The sequence below is a fragment of the Trachemys scripta genome, chromosome 6, assembly GCF_013100865.1.
Source record: "Trachemys scripta elegans isolate TJP31775 chromosome 6, CAS_Tse_1.0, whole genome shotgun sequence".
Classification (NCBI taxonomy): Eukaryota; Metazoa; Chordata; order Testudines; family Emydidae; genus Trachemys; species Trachemys scripta.
In genome coordinates, this window is record NC_048303.1 from 11189274 (window position 1) to 11211025 (window position 21752).

A 21752-nucleotide genomic window follows, 5' to 3' on the forward strand; every position below is an offset into this window, starting at 1 on the left:
ACCTTTAAGCTGCAAGTTCTGAGTCAGATTCATTGTCTTGTTACACTTGTGTAAAGAGAGTGTAACATATTAGCACCAATGAAAGTGAGAGAATTCTAATTTATTAGCATTTAACACCCTCTTTACATAGGTGTTAACAACTACACAAGGTAAAGCCTAGTGGAGAATCAGGCCTACTGTCTATAATTTCAGTTTGTGCTCTACCTGTTGTAAGCCGTATTCTTCTGTTATCTATAGCTGAAAAAAACTTAATTTTTGTTGGAAAGACACCATTATGCCTTATTCCTGGAATAACCTGTAGCCCTGATAATTGGCACAACAAAGCTTAGAAATGGAAGGCAGCAGTATAAATCAACCCTCTATCTGTTGTACCAGCTGATAAAAATAATCCATATACTACAATTCTAAAGGCATGTTATCAGGTTAAAGTAATGCTTCCTTGGTTATAGTACTAATAGTAACAGCTTAAAATGAAACAATCTAAATTTACTATTCACTACTTACTTTTTGTCCTTTGATTGGCTTTGACAAAGAAATGTGCCCTGTTTTACTTTCCTATTCTCATAACTAGCACAGTGCTCCAAAGTACTGGTTGCAAACACAACAGGAGAATGTTTAGTATCAAGAAATACAATTGTTTAATTAACCATTATTAATTTAATTAAAATATTTCTATTAAATGGTTGGGTATGTTTTTCCCCTCTATACACCCTAGATTTAGGGCCTGGATTACCTGATTGCCCACTTCCTTGTAAACCACTAAATTGCCCACTGCAACCGTGAGCCGGGGGACTTGCTCATGCAGAACCAGTTGCAAGATAGGGGTTTGAGCTTTTATAAACACTTTACAGCAAGTGAGGCTATCTCCTATGCTATGTATGTGTGTGAGTCTGCAGAGTTTTTTGTGAATGATTTATTCATGGTTCTTCCCTCCATGAGAGAGTTAGGACCAGATTTTCAAAAGGTATTTAAGCACCTAAAGATGCAGGTAGACTCTGGGTGGGATTTTCAAAAGTGCATAGGTGCCAGAGCAACCAGCTGCCAAAATACCTACAAGTGGCTAGCTCCACTAGGCCTGTGATGTCTTTCATGGGGAGGGAGAGCTAGTACTGTGATCCACTGGGCATGTACAAGATGTAAGTATTCACAGCAGCCCATAGTGAGCAGGAGAGTGCAATGCAATTCTGCCAATCATGCACTTTAATGGTGAGCAGTCACATCAACCCAGTTTCCAGGCCATGGATACACCCGTTATATGACCCACTGCCTGTGCATGGACAACAGCACTATTGTAATATACTGTCCAGTGCTCCAGGGCATGTCCCCTTCTCCCATCCCAGGAAAGCAGCCGAAGGATAGTCCTAGCTGTATGTCATTACTGCATGGGTCCATGGATCCTGAACCACTAGGTGTTGGGGCTGATTTTGCACCAATGAAATCAAGCACAGACTTAGCAAAGTAGGTTTACTCTCTTGCAGCCATCACACCATCCCCACCCCCTGATCATTGAGCTTCCTTAGAAGTATGCCAAACACCACACCAGATGACCTGCTCCCGCCACCCAACCAGCTATCATTATCCTTGAGCAGCAATACAGATACCTGTCATCAGAGGAAGGCTCTGACACCCTAGGACTAAATTTGTCTAATGGCATCTCCCAAATCTGTCACTAGAGCAGTCCCACAGCCACCCACCTGTGCTTGTCCCATGCTGTGCCTAAGGAGGATCTGGTAGGCTAGCGGATCCCACACCTAATCCTGATGATGGTGGCCAAGACTCTCAGGAGTAAAATCCCTAGGAATGCATCAAGGTCTTGGTGAACCAGAACAAGGCCATGGTGTGGCAGATAGCGGGGTTACAAAGGCAGCATATAGAGGCTCACTGCTTCATTGGGGCACGTGGACTGTACATATGAAATGCGCTGCATGAGCTGCACAGGGTGAGATAGATCATTACTGCTTTGCATTCTAAGCAGGACGGCCAAACTGCTGCTCAGAATAAGATAGCTGATGTGGTCATGCTGGTGGCCACCCTGCAGAGGGAGTTGCACATTTTTCCCAGTGAGGCACCCCAAGATGCATGGTCTCTGCACCAAGTAAATACACCTGCTGGGGACCAAATGGAATAGCAAATAGCTCTAGTGGCAGTCCATTTTTGACCATTAAAGGAACAAAATTTATAAGATGGCATTTTAACCTGCATGCATAGAGATGACATGATCAATACACCAATTACAAAACACCACTCATTAGCTTTGGCTTCTTTAGAAACAGTCTTTTACTTGGTGAGTTAAGAGGAGGGATATGCTTAGTTTTAATACCATATCTAAAACATATATTGAGCAAGCTATATTAAATGCAAAAAATATTTTAATGCAAAGTAATGGTTATGACTTCAGAGCTAAAATTAAAAATAAGGAAATGTAGAAGTTAACCCTCCAGGAATATTAACTCAGTTACATTGCAGTGTATTTTCATTCCTGCTAAGTGTGTAGTTTAATGCATATCTATTTAGACAATAAAACATACCTGGTGTGCAATGTGGACCACGTTAATGTTAACTTCTGTATGGAGTTCAACTTTACAACCTTAATGTTGCAGCAGAGTAAGTTTGTTACCTTTTGAGTTTTTTATTTTCATCATTCTTAAAGAGAAATTCCTATGTATAATGCTAGTATTCATGGGATTCCAATTATGCTTCCAGGCTCACATCCCATTAGTGTGAAATGAGAGAAGATGTTGAGTTCCCAAGTTTGCTTGATTGGAGATATTTTCTGCTAGGCTGAATTAAAGGGACAGTAATATATTTTCACTGGGACTCCTATTCTCATGATGGAAGGAGAAAGAAATCGATGCCACAATCCTGTAAATATTTACATATGTGCTTTACTTTAAGCAACCATACAGTTCCATTAGCATAAATGGGACTATTCATGTGCTTAAAGGATCAGGGCCTTTAAAAAAAAAATCAGAATTTGTAGAGGTACGGTTACACCAAAACCAATAAAATTACTAGCGCCACAATACTTTCACTCCTGACATTTTTCCTATCCCAGTTGTCAAGGTTTGTTTTTTTGAGGAGGGGAGAGGGGGTTTGAAACCACTTAGCAGTCTATTCTCAATCTTGTATAGTTTAATCCTATTATCAGCCCTACATCTGTCCAGCTGGATGGAGAGAAAAATATACAAAAGTGATATTACAAAGAAGCAAACAGGCCTGCTCAGGCACTGTTAAAATCAACAAGCCAGTCTTAAATGCCCATTTCTTCTTAGTTGTCTATATGGTATCTTATTCTTTTTCAAACATTGTCTTCTACAACTTGTAAAGGCACTATTTAATAGGTACTATTTTATACATGCAATTTTTCACACTATAGAAGTTTTTTGCTGTAGCTCTGGCTAATGTTTTCTTTATTATGATTCATGTTTTTTAATGGGAAGAGAATATAGTTTTTACCTCTTACTGAACAAACAAAACCAACCTTTAGCCTGAGGCCAAATATGAGCAGTTTCATCCTAAAAGGAAAACTTTTCAGAATCTAATGGAAATGGCATAATTGAAACCATTTTGCAATCTTACCTATAGCTTTCAGTATAATTATAGCTACAATGTATTTTGAAGATTCCTTTTTTAAAAGTTGTTGGAAATACCTGTCATTGTTTCAGAATCTTCATTCAGTGAGTAGAACTCCAGGTCTTTCTATAAATAGTGGTTTTGATTTTCAACTAGCAGCAGGCTTATCTGATGCAAACTAGAGATTTAGGATTGGCTTTACCATTAGGGCCTTGTCTATGCTAGTGACCTGAAACATTTTTAATTAAGCCACCAGTTGTATTGACCTTGTTTTAAATTCAATTGGTTCAGTGCATCCACACCCACCAGGCTCAATTATCTTTGGATAACATCATGTCATCTGTACTTGCACTGTCCTAAACCAATTCAGCTGCGGTGCCCCCTAGGTATCGTCTATTGGGGGCACCCTCCCACCACCCCCCATTTATGTCCCTCATATTATCCTCTGCCCCACTCCTACCAGCCTCAGCCACATCCCCCATATTACCTCCCATCAGAAATACCTCTCTGACCCACTAATCTCTCTGGCTCCACACCTCAGATGGCAAACAACAGCTGGTGTATCAGGTGCAAGTGGTGGTTTGTAAGGGTGGGCATGTTCTGAGAGGTGTCCCATCTCCTTCTGAATACACCCTGCTATGGACAGAGGATGAAAACATGGGGTGAGCACATTCTGAGTTGTGTTCCATAGCCATCAGAACACGCCCTGCCACAAGGGGAGCTAAAGGCAGGGTGGGAACATGTTGACATGGGTCCTACACTGCTCAGCCCGTGCCATGATGTGGGGCCAGGCACAGAGCTAATGACATTGTAGGGCTGGACACGGAGCTAATGACATTGTAGGGCTGGGCACGGAGCTAAAAGCCAGGGGGAGGGAGGGCGCTGGGCACACTCAGACCGGTGCCCCAGGCCAGTCAGAACGTGCCCGGCGAGGAAGGGAACTAGCGGGTTACTTTTTCCTGGCAGTGCCCGCTAGGTGCTTACCAAACCCTCCGGAGGGCGGGTCGCCGGGTCCCGCCCCAGCAGCGGGGGCAGGAGCAGCAGCCGGCGTAGTATAGGCTACAACTCTGTGTAGTAATGTGTGTACTGAGCATGCTCCGTACATCTGCTGACTCCACGGCCCTTCACCCTGCCCTTACACCCGTAAGATTCTGCGGACTGCTTGTGACAGGGGTTAAAAAGTGGCAAAGGGGGCGAATCGGAGCAGGGGGTGGCCGGCCAGACAGCGCTGCTCAGAGCAGCTGGGACCTTCTGCGCACCACGTGCTCACTTCGTCAGAAGTAAAAAAAAAGGGGGGGCCTTGCCACTACCCTATGTGGTGATTGGTCAGTTTTACAGGCGGGCTCTGGCTCCCTATATGACGATTGGCCAGTTAGTCAAGCAGCCCCATCTTTTGATTGGACAGTTCTCAAGATCGTTCCCCCCCCACCTCCCGGTGCTTTGACGGGTTAGGGCTGCGGACAGCGCCCGCGGATTGGTCCGTTCTTCAGACAGCCCCTCCCCCTGTGCGGTGTGCAGATGAGACGCTGTGGGGTGGCTGTCCCGTGTCCGCGAACGGGTTATACTCTCCCGCCCGTGCCGTGAGCGAGGTGGGCCTCTCCCCGCATAGCCCGCACCCATGGAGCTTTCCTACCAGACGCTGAAGACCACCCACCAGGCCAAGGAGGCGGTGAGTGCTAGGGAGAGGCCGCTGCGCTTCTCCGTTACCATGGAGACCGGGCGGCTGGAGGCGCCATTACCGCGCATGGGCAGGAGAGACCGGCAGGAGGAGGTCTCCGCAGAGAGGGAGGTCTCAGGCAGTGCGCAGGCGCGGGGCGGTCTGGGCTCCTCGTTGCGGGTTGTACGTTTCGGGCGGGGCGGAGCAGAGACGCGGCAGCCTCAGTAAAGGGGAGTCTCCCCGGTCCTGGGGCGTGGGCGGTGTCTGGTCTCACCGCCCATGCACGGGGGAAATCCCCTATCTCCCTTCACTTGTGGGAATCCATCCTCCTGCTAAAGCAGAGACCCCCCCCCTTCGCCCTTTGATCTCCTCCCCCCACCCCGCAGACAAATGGCGGGGGGACCCACCGTCCTACACCCCCCCCCAGGACACTAAAGGGGGAGGGACCACGGGAGTTAAGTGCCTAGGAGCTTTTGAAAATTTCACTAGGCACCTCTCTCTAGCTTTAGACTCATAGGACTGGAAGGGACCTTGAGAGGCCATCTAGTCCAGTCCCCTGCCCTCATGGCAGGACTAGGTATTCTCCATCCCTGACAGGTGTTTGTCCAACCTGCTTAGGGTGACCAGACAGCAAGTGTGAAAAATCGGGACAGGGGATGGGGGGTAATAGGAGCCTATATAAGAAAAAGACCCCAAAATCAGGACTGTCCCTATAAAATTGGGAAATCTGGTCACCCTTTAAACCTGTTCTTAAAAATCCCCAATGATGGAGAGTCCACAACTTCCCTAAGCAAGTTAGTCCAGCGCTTAACCACTCTGACGGGAAGTTTTTCCTAATGTCCAACGTAAACTGTCCTTGCTGCAATTTAAGCCCATTACTTCTTGTCCTATCTTCAGAGGTTAAGAAGAACAATTTTTCTCCTTCCTTGTAACAGTTATGTACTTGAAAATTGTTATCATGTCCCCTCTCAGTCTTCTCTTCTTCAGACTAAATAAACATAATTTTTTTTCAATCTTGCCTCTCTAGACCTTTAATCATTTTTGTTGCTCTTCCCTGGACTTTCTCCGATTTGTCCACATCTTTCCTGAAATGTGGCGCCCAGAACTGGATACAGTTCTCAAGTTGAGGCCTAATCAGTACAGAGTAGAGCGGAAGAATTACTTCTCATGCTTACAACACTCCTGCTAAAATATCACAGAAGGATGTTTGCCTATTTTTTTTTTTTTTTTTTTTGCAACAGCGTTACACTGTTGACTCATATTTAGCTTGTGATCCACTATGATGCCCAGATCCCTTTCCGCAGTACTCCTTCCTAGGCAGTCATTTCCCATTTTGTCTGTGTGCAACTGATTGTTCCTTCCTAAGTGGGGTACTTTGCATTTGTCATTATTGAATTTCAAACTGTTTACTTCAGACCATTTCTCCAGTTTGTCCAGATCATTTTATTTTGAATTTTAACCCCGAATTAATTGAAGGTGTCTAAATACCTTTGAAAATCTGTCCCTTAGAGTTTTGACCAAAGCCGTGGGATCTCAGAGTCAAAGTTACAACACAGGTGTTCCTGCAGGGCCAGCCTTAGGGGCGGGCGAGCAGGACGATTGCTTTGGGTTGTTGCTGATTATGTACTCTATGTATCATATGACTTTTAAAAACTAACTTTATGTGTGTGAATAATCTAAGCACTATACCCAGATGTACAGACACTCTTTTCCCAACCTCTGTATTATATAATTTTTTTAACATTAGCTTTAATAAAAATTTTAAATCAATTGAATATTTGATACAACTTCCATGCCACAGTCTCATTTGTATCAGTCAGGGCAAAGGGTGAAATCCTGGCCCCGCTGGAGACAGTGACATAACTCCCATTTACTTCAATAAGGCCAAGATTTCTCTGCATGTGTTTTGTAATGATGCCCCAGATATAGAATGTGCTTCTTATAACTATTCACATTGCTCAGTCCATTTCATAAAGTTAATGAAATATGTTGTTGCTTTTCACTGTTATTAATCTTTGAATGTTTCCAGTGTTTGATCTGCAAATCACCCTGTAAGGGTGATGTTTAAGGGCTTGTCTACACGTACAGCGCTGCAGCTGCGCCGCTGGAGCAAGTCTAGTGAAGACACTTCATACTGACGGGAGACAGCTCTCCTGTCGGCATTATAAAACCACGCCACGAGCAGCAGAAACTATGTCGGCGGGAGAAGCTCTCCTGCCGACATACTGTGCTGTCCACGCCTGTACTTACGTTGGTGTAACTTATGTCACTCGGGGGGTGGTTTATTCACAGCCCGGAGTAACATAAATTACGCTGACATAAGCTATGTCTACACTACAGCTTTAGTGCAAATTGTGCAGTAATACTTTGCTAATTCACATATATGACTGGAAGAATTATTGCTTATTAATTAATTTGTAAATTAGTGAGCAAGTGGACAAATACAATAAGATCAAGGATACTGAGTCACAGAATGTACTATACTTTAAGTATAAGTTCAGTTTTAAAGATGTGACAGTTCATAGCACAATAATATATATATCGTAGTATATTTTGTGAAATTAATGAAGCCTTAGTAATGTAAGACATGGCTTCAGCAAAATTGATCATATCTTTACTGAGAAGGGGAAGAGATCAATGTTTTGTGAGTGCCCATTGTGGAGTGTCTGGATTAGTGAAGTGAGAATTAGTAAGGTTCTATTTATATTAGAGATCATAACTCATATTTGTAATTTTACATTTCAAAATCAGAATGGTCCTAGTGTCTTGTGCAGCATTTGTAGTGTCAAATCATAAAACTATCATATACATTATATTGATCTTTAATCTGTAAATGAACTGCCATGCACATGTTTTCTCTCTCTGCTTCAGTTTCTTCATCTGTAAAATGGGAATCTTGATATTGACCTCCTTTGTAAAGCTCTTTGAGAACTACTGATGAAAAATGCAATATCAGAGCTAGGTATTATTATCATCATCATTATTACATGGCATTATGCCATTATTACTGGGGGAGCTGGCAGTGACTCCTGTATTTAGGTTGTCTTACATTTTTTCCATTATAAAAGATATTTGCAACCTTTTTTTTGAGAAATTCTAATACCGCCATGGTTTCCAGCAGGCCTTTTCAATTTGGCAGAGAGAAAGTTCTTGGGCTAGAGAAGTGCCTTTTCTTTGCCCCATGAAATTCTGTTAAGGTTTAGCTGTTGCAAACTGTTTAATATTTGCCTTTCCCCTTCTCTTGCTTGTGTTTTTCAGGAAAATGTTGTCAGTTTGCTGAAAGAACTGAATAGTAGCTTAAAAGGCCGGGCACATGCTGCTGACAAAGCAGCAGCCCATACTGTACTGGGAATGCCTGGGAGCAGCAGTATCAGTGGGGAGGTGGTGTGTGAAGTGGAGGCCATGCTGCCCCCTGACTACACTGACACATGGCCTTAGCATACCATCTCCCACCTCTGGGGGCACCAGATGGGGCAGAAGCTTTCATAATTCCTGAAGGTGGGGGAGGGGAGAGAACTGGGCCAAGCGCCCTCCCCACCCTTAGGCACCATATGGGATAGGATTCCCCTACTGCTGAAGGGAGAGAACAGAAAAGGAGCCAGGCAAGGATGTCCTTAGTGGCCTGTCCTGCCTCTGGAATAACAGCTTTGTCCTGCTACTAGCTAATGAAAGGTATCCTGCAGCTGGAGGTGTAATTTCCATCTCCGGTAGATGTACATGAGCTAGCTTTTGATCAAAGTAAAGTGCTAAAAATAGCAGTGTAGCTGCAGTAGTATAAGCGGTGGCATGGGATAGCCAGCCAGGTACAGTCAAGTCCTTGGTAAATAATCAAGCAGCTTGTTCACAGCAATGCTGCCATTTTTAGCGCTCTAGCTTGATCAAAACTAGCATGTGTACCTCTACCTGAGTTGGAAATTATACCACCAGCTACAGTGTACACATACCCTTAGCTCAGTGACCCCCAAACTTTTATGGTCACGCCCTCGCCTTTACTTGTTCCTGCCCCCCCCCCCCCCCCGGGAGCTGTGATTGTGGGCTGGGGACATAGTTGCGGGGCTGAGAGCACAGGGCCAGGAGTGGGGGCTGGAGCCACAGATGGGTGCCATGGCCGGGAGTAGAGCGGGGGCTGAGGCCAGGGCCAGAGCTGTGGCTAGGGGCAGGGCTGGAGCAGAGCTGGGGGCAGAGCGGTGCTGAGTGGCGCTCCTTCCCTGCCCCCCATAGGGGCTGGTCCAGGCCCCGTTGCGCCCCCCCCCCAATGTTCTTCCATTCCCCCCTAGGGGCTCACACCCCACAGTTTGGGGACCACTGCCTTAGCAAGTCCTGTAGCTCAAGTGGTTGAGGTTGTGCTACAGTCCTAAAGTTTCTGGATCACACCCTGCTGATATATGATCGGGGGGGGGGGTTGTTACATAATATAATTTGTTTTTACCCTTTTCCTTTTAAAAACAGGAAATTACATACAAATAGACTGGTACAAGAAAGTTATTTAGATTGTCTTATTTAGAAAGTCAAGGACTAGAAAGTTAGGAAATGTCAGGTTTATGGTTGGCCATGCGACTTTAATTCAGGTTCTTTGTGTATATGGATTATAATACAATCTTTAATTACAAGATCACATACTATTTTTCCCCCCAGATCCTTGCCTTATTCAGCGCACAGGTTGCGTGCACACAGGCACAGAATTAAAGTGGCAAGGGCAAATGTATATCTGGCACTTTCTGTCTTTTGAATGAAGTACTTTGCAACTAGTACTTTTAATTTTTTATATGTATTCTACATTATAATGTAGAAAATTAGGATCAAATAATAATGAAGAATTCTAGTTAAATTAATCCCTGGTGTATGTGGAGTTACACTGAAGTCCCTGAAATCAGTAGAGCTACACAAGAAACTAATTTGACCCATAACCTGTACCTTTAAAAAAAAAAAAAAAAAAAAAGATTTGGAATTAAATATGGGAACAGTTCAGTTTTAAAATTAAACTGGTTTACAAATTCATGTGTCTCCATCAGCTACAAGGAAATGAATACATGGCATTTTTATTCTGTTAATTTAGAAAAAAAAACACTAAGTGTTGGAGCTAATTAGTGAAGTGCTCAACTATTTAGCCTTTAAAACAAGATCATGTTTAAATGCCTTAAGCTTTTATTAATTGCATGGACCCAAAAAATTCTCTATAGTAATTGAAAATGTAATTACGCACATTTTTTGTTCAGCTAAGAATAGGAGCTTATTAAACTTTAAACACTTAAACATCTATTGAAATACCAATGACTATAAACAACATGCCATTCTAAATACCATACTAATTAAATAGCAAGGCTAAATCACTATAAAGCTAAACTGAATTTTAAATAACTTTTTACTTGTAAGTGCTCCTTTTCTTTCACACACGTATAAGATTTACCACTTCCTTGCTAACCAGAGCTGAAGTCCCTGGTGTGATAGTAGTTTGCTTTCAGGCTGTCTGCCTGTATGGAATGGACTGGGCGGGGTGACTGAGTGGTTCATTAGATTTGTTATGCAATAGAAGATCCATCCTGTAAGGTTTTCAATGGCTTCAACTCCTCTTGACTTCAGCGTGGCTCATCAGCACATCACAGGATTGGGATCAGAGGCTTATGTCTCTATATTTTTGGTTCCAATCCAACCTCGGTTGATTGTGAACGAAAGTTGCTATCATCTGATTGGCTCATTGGTGCTCTATGTGAGATGATTCAGTAGTCTTAACTCTTAGGGCTTGTCTATACAAACATTTAGTTTTGTGGGAAGCTGGGGGATGAATCTACCCCTCAATTGCCTGTTGTGGACTGTCTGTGAGGACCCTGCTGACATGCATTAATAGTTCATTCATGTGCTTTGATCTAGTCATCATTGAAATGGGACTAGGTCAGAGCACATTAATGTGCCTCAGGAGGGTCCACATGGGCGGTTGCTCCATAGCAGGCTTGTGCTGGGTAGATTCACAATCCATCTTGCAAAATTAATTGTTTGTGTAGGGAAGCCCTTAGTTGAGTTCTCAGTGGACAGGTTTCTACACCACAATATTAATCGTCACAAGTGGCACTCTTGGTGTCAGTTTCACCAGACGACAAACAGTGAATGGGCCATGGAGACTAAACTAACCTTTCATTTTTTAGGAGGCTTCTTCATGGGGGAATTTTTGGCAAAAAGGCCTACCGTCGCTATCAACAGTGGGCGCAACAGTGATGTAAACAGCCTTAGAGCATGCCTACCAGATCGGACCCCGCACAAGACACAGTGGAGGAGGTGGCGCTGCCACTGGAATGGGAAGGGAACTTAGGTCTCCAATGTGAATGTGCTAACCACTAGGTTGTAGAGTCGTTCATGCGGTCTTTGGCTCAGTGAATATTTAAATGTTTATATAAAGTGGAACCATTTGAACAGGAGAGACTGGGACATCATGCGGGAGGTCAGACTAGATGATCATAATGGTCCCTTCTGACCTTAGAGTCTATGAGTCTAAATCCCCCCAGAATACCCTACAGCTCTGTGGTTAAGGCACTATCCTGGGAGATGGGAGTCCTGGGATCAGATAGAGTGGAGATTTGAATCTGAGTCTCCTACAGCCTGGGTAAGTGCTCTATCCATTGGGCTAATGGATATAAGGGGGCACCACAATCATCTCCAGTAGTAATAACTCCAACCCCTTTCCTACCCCTCAAGCTGTAATTACAGAGAGACAAGTCTTCAAGGATGAATTGTAAAAAGGTCCCAATTTTAAGATTATTTTCAAAACTCTGTCTATGAGAGAATCCCTCATCCCACCTGTGCCAAGGTTTGTTTTAATTTGCTGAGAACATGCCACAAAGTTAATCCATCTTCTCTTTCAGCATCCCTGCCAATGCACTTGTGGTTGTACAAGCAAATTACCCCAGACCAGAGCTTAATAATAATAATCTGCACTTTTCATCCTCAAAGTGCTTTATAAAATATTAATCTTCACAATGCCACTTGGAGATAGGAAAGTATTATTGTACTTGTATTAAGGACAGGGAAACTAAGGCAGAGGGAGTTGTAACTTTCCCAAGGCAACAGAAGTAGGGCGTGTTAGAGCTCAGGTTGCAAATTTAATACCTCTTTCTTGAACTGCCTCATCTTTCTCCCTTTAGAAATCTGAAATTAAGTGTATACACCATCACTTAAGTAAAATGAGAAACAAGTACATTTTCAAATCCTGGGAAAATTTCATGTAAAAAAATTTCCCTCTTTTCCACTAGATGGCTCTGCACTTAAATCAAACTTCCAAGGGAAAAGAGTATGATAGCTGTGATGACCCCCTGCCTAGCCTCCCAGTTTTTCTACAGATTAATAAAAGCCTTCTGGAACAAACAAAGGGATAGTCACCAGCTTTAAAATAAAGTAACTGACCATATTATCTCAAATACGTAAGTCAGAAGATGAATGGCATTGTCGTTAGATGTTTGGCTGCGTGTGTGTTCTCTCTCTGTGTGGCATCCCTGCTCTGTGCAGGTAACTGGCATGGCAAACCTCAAGCGAACTGCCCAATGACCACAAGAGCCGTTAAGGTACAAAGGCACCCGGCTAAGTTTATTGTCGGCGAAGCATGGTCTTAGCTCCCCAAATTAATGTCTACAGTTACACTAGCACATGTATGCCCGTGACAATGGATGTAGCTCAGTGAATGGCAGGACTTTCCATTGCCCCCTCTGCTGGCCAAAGACACTCCCTCTGAGACTCAGTTTTATATACCAATACAAACAAGTTATGTATTGCCCCTCTGACGTGGTTAGTTACTGCCCCCTGACGTGGATTGTTACCACTCATTACCTTGTACATGTTGGTTCGATCAAAACATCTCTATCCATTATATTGTCATCCTGACCTCATCTTTAAGAGCGTGTTCCTTTTATTTTTTGGGGGAGTGTTTGTACCATACTTGGTATCGGGGTGTTCTGGTACCATCCTTCTGGAATGTGTTTGTTTGAGTGCGCAGCGCCTAGCCTTTCTTAGGAATGTGTGTATTTTTTTGCAATACCAGCCCTGTTCTTGCCAGGCTCTGTGGGCATGTACGCAGTCAGAGCCTGACTCCCGTTTTTACAGCCTTGCTGACTTTGCTTTATATTAGCAAAGCTTTGACCACTACTTTAGCCCAGATAAAAGGGCTTATGTCTCAGGCTCTCTTCCTGCTACAGGCATATGGTACCCTCCATACTGCAGAGCGCAAGAGGGGAGCAGAATAATTCTAATCTGACCAAGAAGAGGAAGGTTGGCTATGCACTATGTTTGACCACCCAAACCACATTTTGGTACCTTTCTTCTTTCTGTGGTTGCTGTGATAGAGCACAATTCTAAGAGACAATGGAGACAAAGGGGAACTATCCTTCTACATACATATTCCTTTTTTATGTCTATTGGGACTTAAAATGATAAAGTAGTTATGAACAGTGGTAACTCTGTGGCTTGTCTGTGAGCTCCAGATGGACAGATGCAGCAGAAATTAGTGCTGTGGCACTAAAGGACGCAGGGGCGGGTTGTATCGTGGATAGGCCAAGGATTTGTGGGTTTATCTCCTGCAGATCTATTCTCTACCACTTTGGCTGGACACTTCCTCTTCCGGATCCATTCTGCCACAGGGCCCACCTCTTGGGGGAACAATGTGGCAATGTGCTAGAAGTCATGGTTTTATCCTGTCCTTTTGCCTTTTAAGGAACAAGGGGGAGGATTAGTCCCTAAGGTATCGTAGCACTGGTATTTTATTTATAGTAAATGTTATACAGTGAAACCTGCACTGAGAGTCATCTCTAATATGCAGCCCCATTTTAAGTGAATACTTTCACATATCCCCAGGTTTTGTATACAACTGGTTCAAATTTTGTACCTGATTTCAAAGATTAACCTTTACACAAACCTAATTTCCATGTGGAAATACTAGGGTTGTCAAGCGATTTAAAAAATTAAACGCGATTAATCGTGCTGCTAAACAACAATAAATTCCATTTATTTAAATATTTTTGGAAGTTTTCTACATTTTCAAAGATATTGATTTCAATTACAACAGAATACAAAGTGTAGAGTGCTCACTTTTTATTTATTTTGTATTACAAATATTTGCACTGTAAAAAACAAAAGAAATAATATTTTTCAATTCACCAGATACACCTCTACCTCGATATAACGCTGTCGTCGGGAGCCAAAAAATCTTACTGTGTTATAGGTGAAAACCGCATTATATCAAACTTGCTTTGATCCACCGGAGTGCGCCCCCCCCACCCCCGGAGCACTGCTTTACTGCGTTATATCCGAATTCGTGTTATATCGGGTCGCGTTATATCCAGGTAGAGGTGTACAAGTACTTTAGTGCAATCTCTTTATCATGAAAGTTGAACTTACAAATATAGAATTATGTGCAAAAAAAACCTACATTCAAAAATAAAACAGTCTAAAACTTTAGAGCCTACAAGTCCACTCAGTCCTACTTCTTGTTCAGCCAATCGCTCAGACAAAAAAGTTTGTTTACATTTGCAGGAGATAATGCTGCCCGCTTTTTGTTTACAATGTCACCTGAAAGGAAGAACAGGCATTCGCATGGCACTGTTGTATCCGGCGTCACAAGATATTTATGTGCCGGATGTGCTAAAGATTCATATGTCCCTTCATGCTTCAACCACCATTCCAGAGGACATGCATCCATGCTGATGATGGGTTCTGCTCGATAACAATCCAAAGCAGTGTGGACCGACGCATGTTCATTTTCATCATCTGAGTCAGATGCCACCAGCAGAAGGTTGATTTTCTTTTTTGGTGGTTCGGGTTCTGTAGTTTCTGCATTGGAGTATTGCTCTTTTAAGACTTCTGAAAGCATGCACCACAGCTTGTCCCTCTTAGATTTTAGAAGGCACTTCAGATTCTTAAATCTTGGTTGAGTGCTGTAGCTATCTTTAGAAATTTCACATTGGTATCTTTGCATTTTGTCACATTTGCAGTGAAAGTGTTCTTAAAACGAACAACATGTGCTGGGTCATCACCCGAGACTATTATAACATGAAATATATGGCAGAATGCGGGTAAAACACAGAGCAGGAGACATACAATTCTCCCTCAAGGAGTTCACTTACAAGTTTAATTAATGCATTATTTTTTTTAATAATCATCATCAGCATGGAAGCATGTCCTCTGGAATGATAGCTGAAGCACGAAGAGGCATTTGAATCTTTAGTGCATCTGGCATGTAATATCTTGCGACAGTAAGATCTTAAAAACTGAGGACATATTTGGTCTGTTTGGGCATTGAAGACCTTGTGACACTTCGCAGCAGGAAAAAAAAATGTGAATGTCTTTGCTGAACTTTCCCCTCTCGCTAGTGTGCATTATGCTATATGCTGTGTAGTGCTCCTCCACACAGAAGATTATGTATGTAAATATTTTGTAGTGCACTTTAAGATAAGCGGGACCATTTAAATATTTATTGTGAAGTATTAATACTACTCAGGCCTTTCGTATGTATCTGTGCTGAGGAACATTTGTAAATATAGAACTGACGCCTTGCCCGAGTTATAGGGAAACCTTACTTTGGTCACCCTGCTTTAGGAGTTGTCTGGTCTTGCAGTGGTTCAAAATGGTTAATTTTCTTAAGTAGCAATTTCTTGCATGACAGCATAAGCTAGTGTTTCCAATACAAAGTTGTGACCCTAGGCACCTTTGTATTCTCACTGCTGCAATAATTATACAAAATATGCCTTGTGAGGTATCATATAAAAACTAATACACTTTATTAATCTCATTGTAAAATGCATGTGTTAACATTATAGGTGAAGTTATGAATTCCCTATGTATAATGTTACTAGAACATGTTTAAGACCACAGAGCCTAGCCTAAGTAAAGGTCATAAACAGGTCCATCCTAGACAAAGGAAAGTGAGTTTACCTCAGTTTACATATTAGCAGTAAACAAAACCTTTGACCTAAAGCAGCTGGGGTTCTCCTGATCCTGAATTCAAGAGACAGAATTAACATGACTCCTGCACCCCAGAGTGATGCAGGAAACTGAAACCCCAGAAGGCATTCCTGTTTTGTAAGACAAAGACAGCCCTTTGGTGATATGACTCCCATCTTTATCTTTCATCTTAGGAGACAAAGAAACCAAGTGTGTTGATCTCCATAATGGGTTCTGGCCAGTAAAAGTGGAAAGAAGACTGTGTTACAACTGGAATGAGGGTGGTCGGACCTAGTGGCCAGAGCAGGAGTTGGGAGTCAGGCACTGGATGGTCAGAGGGCAGACAGAGGTTCAGGCATTAAGAGGCAGGCAGGGTCAGGTTACTGGGAGGACAGAGTCCGAGACAGGCCAGATGGCAATCTGAGAGCCAGGTATCAGGAGGTGGGCAGGGTCAGGCACGAAGTTAGTTACAGAGAGCAATTGAAGAGCAAAGTTGAGGACAAACCAAACCAGGGTCAGAAGCTGGAATCTAGGGTCTATTGCAAGCAGTGTCTGCAGCAGAGACAGACAGGCAGTCTGTGTTGTTCGTGGCTTCCTGGTTTAAGTACTGGTACTGACCAATCGGTGGACTGTGAGGAGCCACCACTTGGTCATGCTGGGCAGTACTTCCTGCTGAGCCTAATCTCACAGGGTCCTCCCATGGGAGCCCACCCTAAACCTTCAGTGGTGATGCAGAGGTGTCAGCAGCCCAGAACCCTTATGGTCACAGGGTCCGGTCCTGCAGGTTTTTACATCACCCCCCCCATTTCGGGCAAGTGCTGGTTCAGGCTTGTCTGGGTGAACCTTCTGGAATTCTTCCACCAGGTCAGGGGCGTGGACATGGGAGACAGACTCCCATGTGTGTTCTTTGGAGCCGTAGCCTTCCCAGTCCACCAGATAGTACAAACAGCCATGTGTCTGTCAGGAATCAAGGATGACATGGACTTCGTATTCCTTGTGACCTGGATTTCAACTGATGGAGGCAGTGGTGTGGTTCGGTTAGGGAAGGTGTGCTCAGTGTAGGGTTTCAGAAGGGAAACATGGAAAACTGGGTGTATTTTGAGAGACTGGGAAAGCTAGAGTTTGAAGGTGACCGGCTATGACCGAATGTACTCCTGTATTTATACCCTACCCACTATTGTAATAATCTTTGTACAAAATATGCCTTGTGAGGTATCATTTGAAAATTAATAACTCACTAGTCAATAATATAATGGTGAAATCTATGTAATAACATTATATGCAAAGTTCTGAATGCCCTTGTATGATGTTGTTAGCACATGTTTAAACCCATGTAGCCCTGATGAGACAGAAGTTGTTAAATAGATCTATCTTAAACACTGAAATGTGTGTCTACCTCAGTTTATATATAAGTAGTAATCCGGGTCCTCAGGACAGCAAGAGGGGGTAAACTGGTTCCTTAGACAAAGGACAAGCTAACACCTCTAGCCAGGTGTCAAAGCTGGCACTTCTGGGATTGGGCACGTAGGGGCAGGGTTCCGATCCCAGAAACAGCACAGTGAAGAGTCTGGATAAGCAGTGCTGGCCGCGCCTGCGCAGTGTGACTCTGCATGTGGGAAGATGGTGCTCATCCAGGAATTGTGAGTCGGAGGCTGGGAAGCACTGGGCGGGTGGAGCGGGGCAAGCCTCTGAACCCACTCCCTGGTGGCAGCTTGAGGGCCAGATTAAAAGGTTTGACAGGGCGGACGCAGCCCGCAGGCTGGAGTTTGCCCACCCCTAGCCTAAATGCTTCATACCAGAAGCAAGAGGTGAACTGTGAGCCTTGGTCAGACATTATGTGGTTGGTAAACCCATGGAACCATATCACATTGTGCAGTAGGAGGTGAGCGGTAGTCTCAGCAGAGAGTAGCTGGTTGCTGGGGATGAAATGGGCCATTTGGATCAGGAAGTCCACAAATGTTTGGCTGTCAGATGCTGCGAGTTCCACGGTAAAGTCTGTGGATCCATCTGGATTCACTCTGGGGAAATGATGTACTCCAAAAATTCAATGATGAGCCAGTTTGTACACCATTTTTCCGATTTGGCGTACAAACCAGGCTTCTGTAATCTTTATCCTTTTTACTTGGTATCACTTAATCCATGTTCTTTTGCTAATAAACTTGTTTTGCTTTCATTATAAATCATCAGTGTGTGCTATACAAGTTCAGAGAAGTGTGTGCTTCTAGAAAGCTAACAGGTTGGAGTGATTGACTGTCTGTAAAGGTAGTGAACCTAACACTTCTTCTGTGAGGGTCCAATCAGAGGGACTGGTCCCTGCTGTCGGATGAGTTTGAGACGAATTCGTGGCTGGAATCATACCCAAAGTCAGCCTTCAAGGAGTAACCAGGTTGGGTAAAGCCAGGGTGAGGCTTGTGGGCTGCTGATAATCTGTTAAGGTCAGAGTTCTGGATGAAAGCTGCACAACCACAAGACACCCAGGGTTACCAGATGGTAACCAAACCCCTTACTGGCCTAGCTGAACCCCAAAATTTCACAAAAGTACAAACAGTAAAAGGAATTTCTAATTCAAACTATTGTTTCTATGAAAAAGCTTTTATCCATCCAGGATGCCTCATAGTGTTCAAAAAATTACAGTGGAAAACCATTTTACTTCTGTTTTTTGACTGCAAGCTGTTTTATAGTTCTTACATACTGTTGTCTTTATTTAATTGGCTTTATTTGGCCAGACTACATTTTGATGCTGTTTGTAGCTATACATAGAATCTGATTATTACGTTTGATCTAGAATTCTATCTTCCTTCACAGGATGAGATGCGGACAGAAGCTCGTCGAAAAAATCTTCTCATTCTAATTTTGCATTATTTAACAGAGGAAGGGTATGTTATCTAAACAAAAATACACTACAGTTGTTTATTTATGTGTGTTTCTGGTCTTTCATGGTAATATGCACTTCTGCCCTCTAGTGGATGCAATGGAAGGCCTGCCCTGCTAATTATATTGCTCTGAAGTGTCTCTAATACAGGGGTCGGCAATGTTTGGCACGCGGCTCGCCAGGGTAAGCACCCTGGCGGGCCGGGCCAGTTTTATTTACCTGCTGATGCGGCAGGTTCGGCCGATCGCGGCCCCCACTGGCCGCGGTTCGCCGTCCCGGGCCAATGGGGGCGGCGAGAAGCCGCGGCCAGCACATCGCTCGCCCGCGCTGTTTCTCGCTGCTCCCATTGGCCCGGGACGGCAAACCGCGGACAGTGGGGGCCGCGATCAGCCGAACCTGCCGCGTCAGCAGGTAAATAAAACTGGCCCGGCCCGCCAGGGTGCTTACCCTGGCGAGCCGCGTGCCAAATGTTGCCGACCCCTGCTCTAATACTAGCATATAACATGGATATTTTACTTTTAAATTCATTTTATTTATTTAAATTGATGGAATAAAAATAAAAAGCTTGTATCTGGTGTTACTTAGAAATTTTTTACAATCATCTATAAAGGCTTTTTTTTTTTTACCTTAATTGGGGTTTTGCCCTTTATGATATGTAACAAAGATCTGAAAGGTTTTTTAAAAAGCTTCCTCCATGTGTTTGCTACTAATACTAGGCATATCAAGTTAGGTCTTTTGGTTTTGCTGGAGAGGACAAGGACAACAGGGGAGGCTAAGGGTGGGCTTCCATCAGGTATGTCAGCATTGAGCTGTCAGATTCTGTAATTGTTTTGTAGCATGAGACTTGTTGCACACATGCACAATTTCCATTACTTTTAATGGAAGTTACAGTAACACAGAAGGAGGTACGTATATGGGTTTTAAAAGGGTATAAATGTATTTAGTATGAAAGCGTAATGATATAATGGAGTAAATTTGGGACTGGGAATCAGGATTCTATGATTCTATGATTATCCTGACTTCCACCAATCTATTGTGTGACTTTGAACAAGCAATTGGGTTAAATTTTCTAAAGCTCTGGCCTTCCTTTTTCTGGTGTAATTTGCAGTTGCAAAAAATTGCCCCCTGCATTTTTACATTTGTATTTGAATTGAAGGTGCAAATCTTGGTTCTTCAGCTTTTAACTCTGTGATTTGCATTGAAGTGAGGTAATAAGTAGTATAGATCGTATGATTTGCACCTGGATTTGATTTTATGGGTGCAAAAGGGAAGGTACAAATTTGCCAGCCCGAGACACAGCCATTTTGAATATTTACCCTTTCATCTCTGCAGGCCTGATTGTGATCTCAGTTACAACAGTGTGAATCTTTATAGCTAGGAATTTATTCAAATAGTGTTACTTTAGGTTTATACTGATGTAACTGACATCAGAATCTGGCCTGCATTTTACCGATGGGGAAACGGAGAGAGGACAAGTCTCTCTCAGAGGCATTATGAGGATTAATTGGTTAATATTTGCACAATGGTTTGAAGATAACGGGTCAGCTATACCACACTGGTTATTCTTATTTGTTTTTAAATTAATTGATATAAGCTAATAATAATAATAAGGAGGCAGGATGGTTAGGTGGACAGGATTCAATTCTGGATGTCAACAGAACTGGGTACTCTAGTCACAGCTGTGTTACTAATTTGCAATGTGATCTTACGTTGAACTTTTGGGAAGCACTTTGAGGCCTGTGAATGAAAAGTGCTTATAATTGTTTCTGGTTATTAGTTATGTGGGGTTGCCACAGTTTGAACTATAACACATTTCCTTGTATGCTATTTCTCTCAAAGAATTTTATAAAATAATGACATTCAGTTTTATGTTCTTTGCTCTTTTGAAATGACCAGGTATGTTGATGCTGCAAATGCTTTGGAACAAGAAACCCAATTAGCTATACGCCGCTTTGAAGTTTGTGACAACATTGATCTTGAGACTATTTTGATGGAATATGAAAGCTATTACTATGTAAAATTCCAAAAATACCCTAAAATTACCAAAAAGGCCCTTGACACTGGTACGTGGCTGTGTTCCAAAAAGAAAGCTTTTGAACTTCTGTTTCTCATAATTTTAAAAAATATGTGAGCACTAAAATACCCAACACTTCTCAGACTTATCCTTATTTAGTGTTATTTTCTCTGTCCCCAAGCTCTCAAATGATTATAGAGCTAAAAGTCTAGTGGTTAGAATATGGGACTGGGATTCAGGAGACCTGGGATCAGTTTCCTTTTCTGCCTCTCACTTCTCTGTGCTTCAGTTTTCCTATCTGTAGGAATGGGTATGATGATGTTTATCCATCTTTTTTAAACAACTTTGAGATCTACAGGTAAAAAAATATCTAAGTGCAAAATATTATACAGATATTTTATCATTTTTTTTCCTCTTTGGGTAACAATATTAAGAATGCTCTACTTCTGATTTTATTTTCAAATACAAAATGAATAACTAAAGGGAAACATTGTAGCCTAGAGGTCATCTAAGATCATTCTTCAAAGTTTATTCCCACCATTATTATTATTCAATTTAATGTAGCACAATGCTTTACACTAAATGGTATCTACCAAGCAAATAACAGGTCCTTGCTCCAAAAGACATGCACTCCAGAGGCCCAAGCAAAGGCAATACTGTATGAGGCAAGTCAGAACAGATCTATTGAGATTGGACCGTGAGATCTTGAGTGTTCTTGA

General features: G+C 42.9%; 1 protein-coding gene across 2 annotated transcripts in view; it reads left to right on the forward strand.

The window, feature by feature from the left end:
* Nucleotides 1-5087: 5087 nt before the first annotated feature.
* The window catches only part of KATNAL2 (katanin catalytic subunit A1 like 2), a 51912-nt gene continuing 35247 nt past the window's right edge, over nucleotides 5088-21752 (forward strand). For both annotated transcript variants that reach the window (XM_034774599.1, XM_034774600.1), the window contains exons 1-3: nucleotides 5088-5242; nucleotides 18953-19023; nucleotides 20916-21082. In XM_034774599.1, coding sequence (XP_034630490.1) covers nucleotides 5192-5242; nucleotides 18953-19023; nucleotides 20916-21082 — 289 coding nt within the window. In that variant the 5' untranslated portion in view covers nucleotides 5088-5191. The remainder of the gene's footprint in view (nucleotides 5243-18952; nucleotides 19024-20915; nucleotides 21083-21752) is intronic.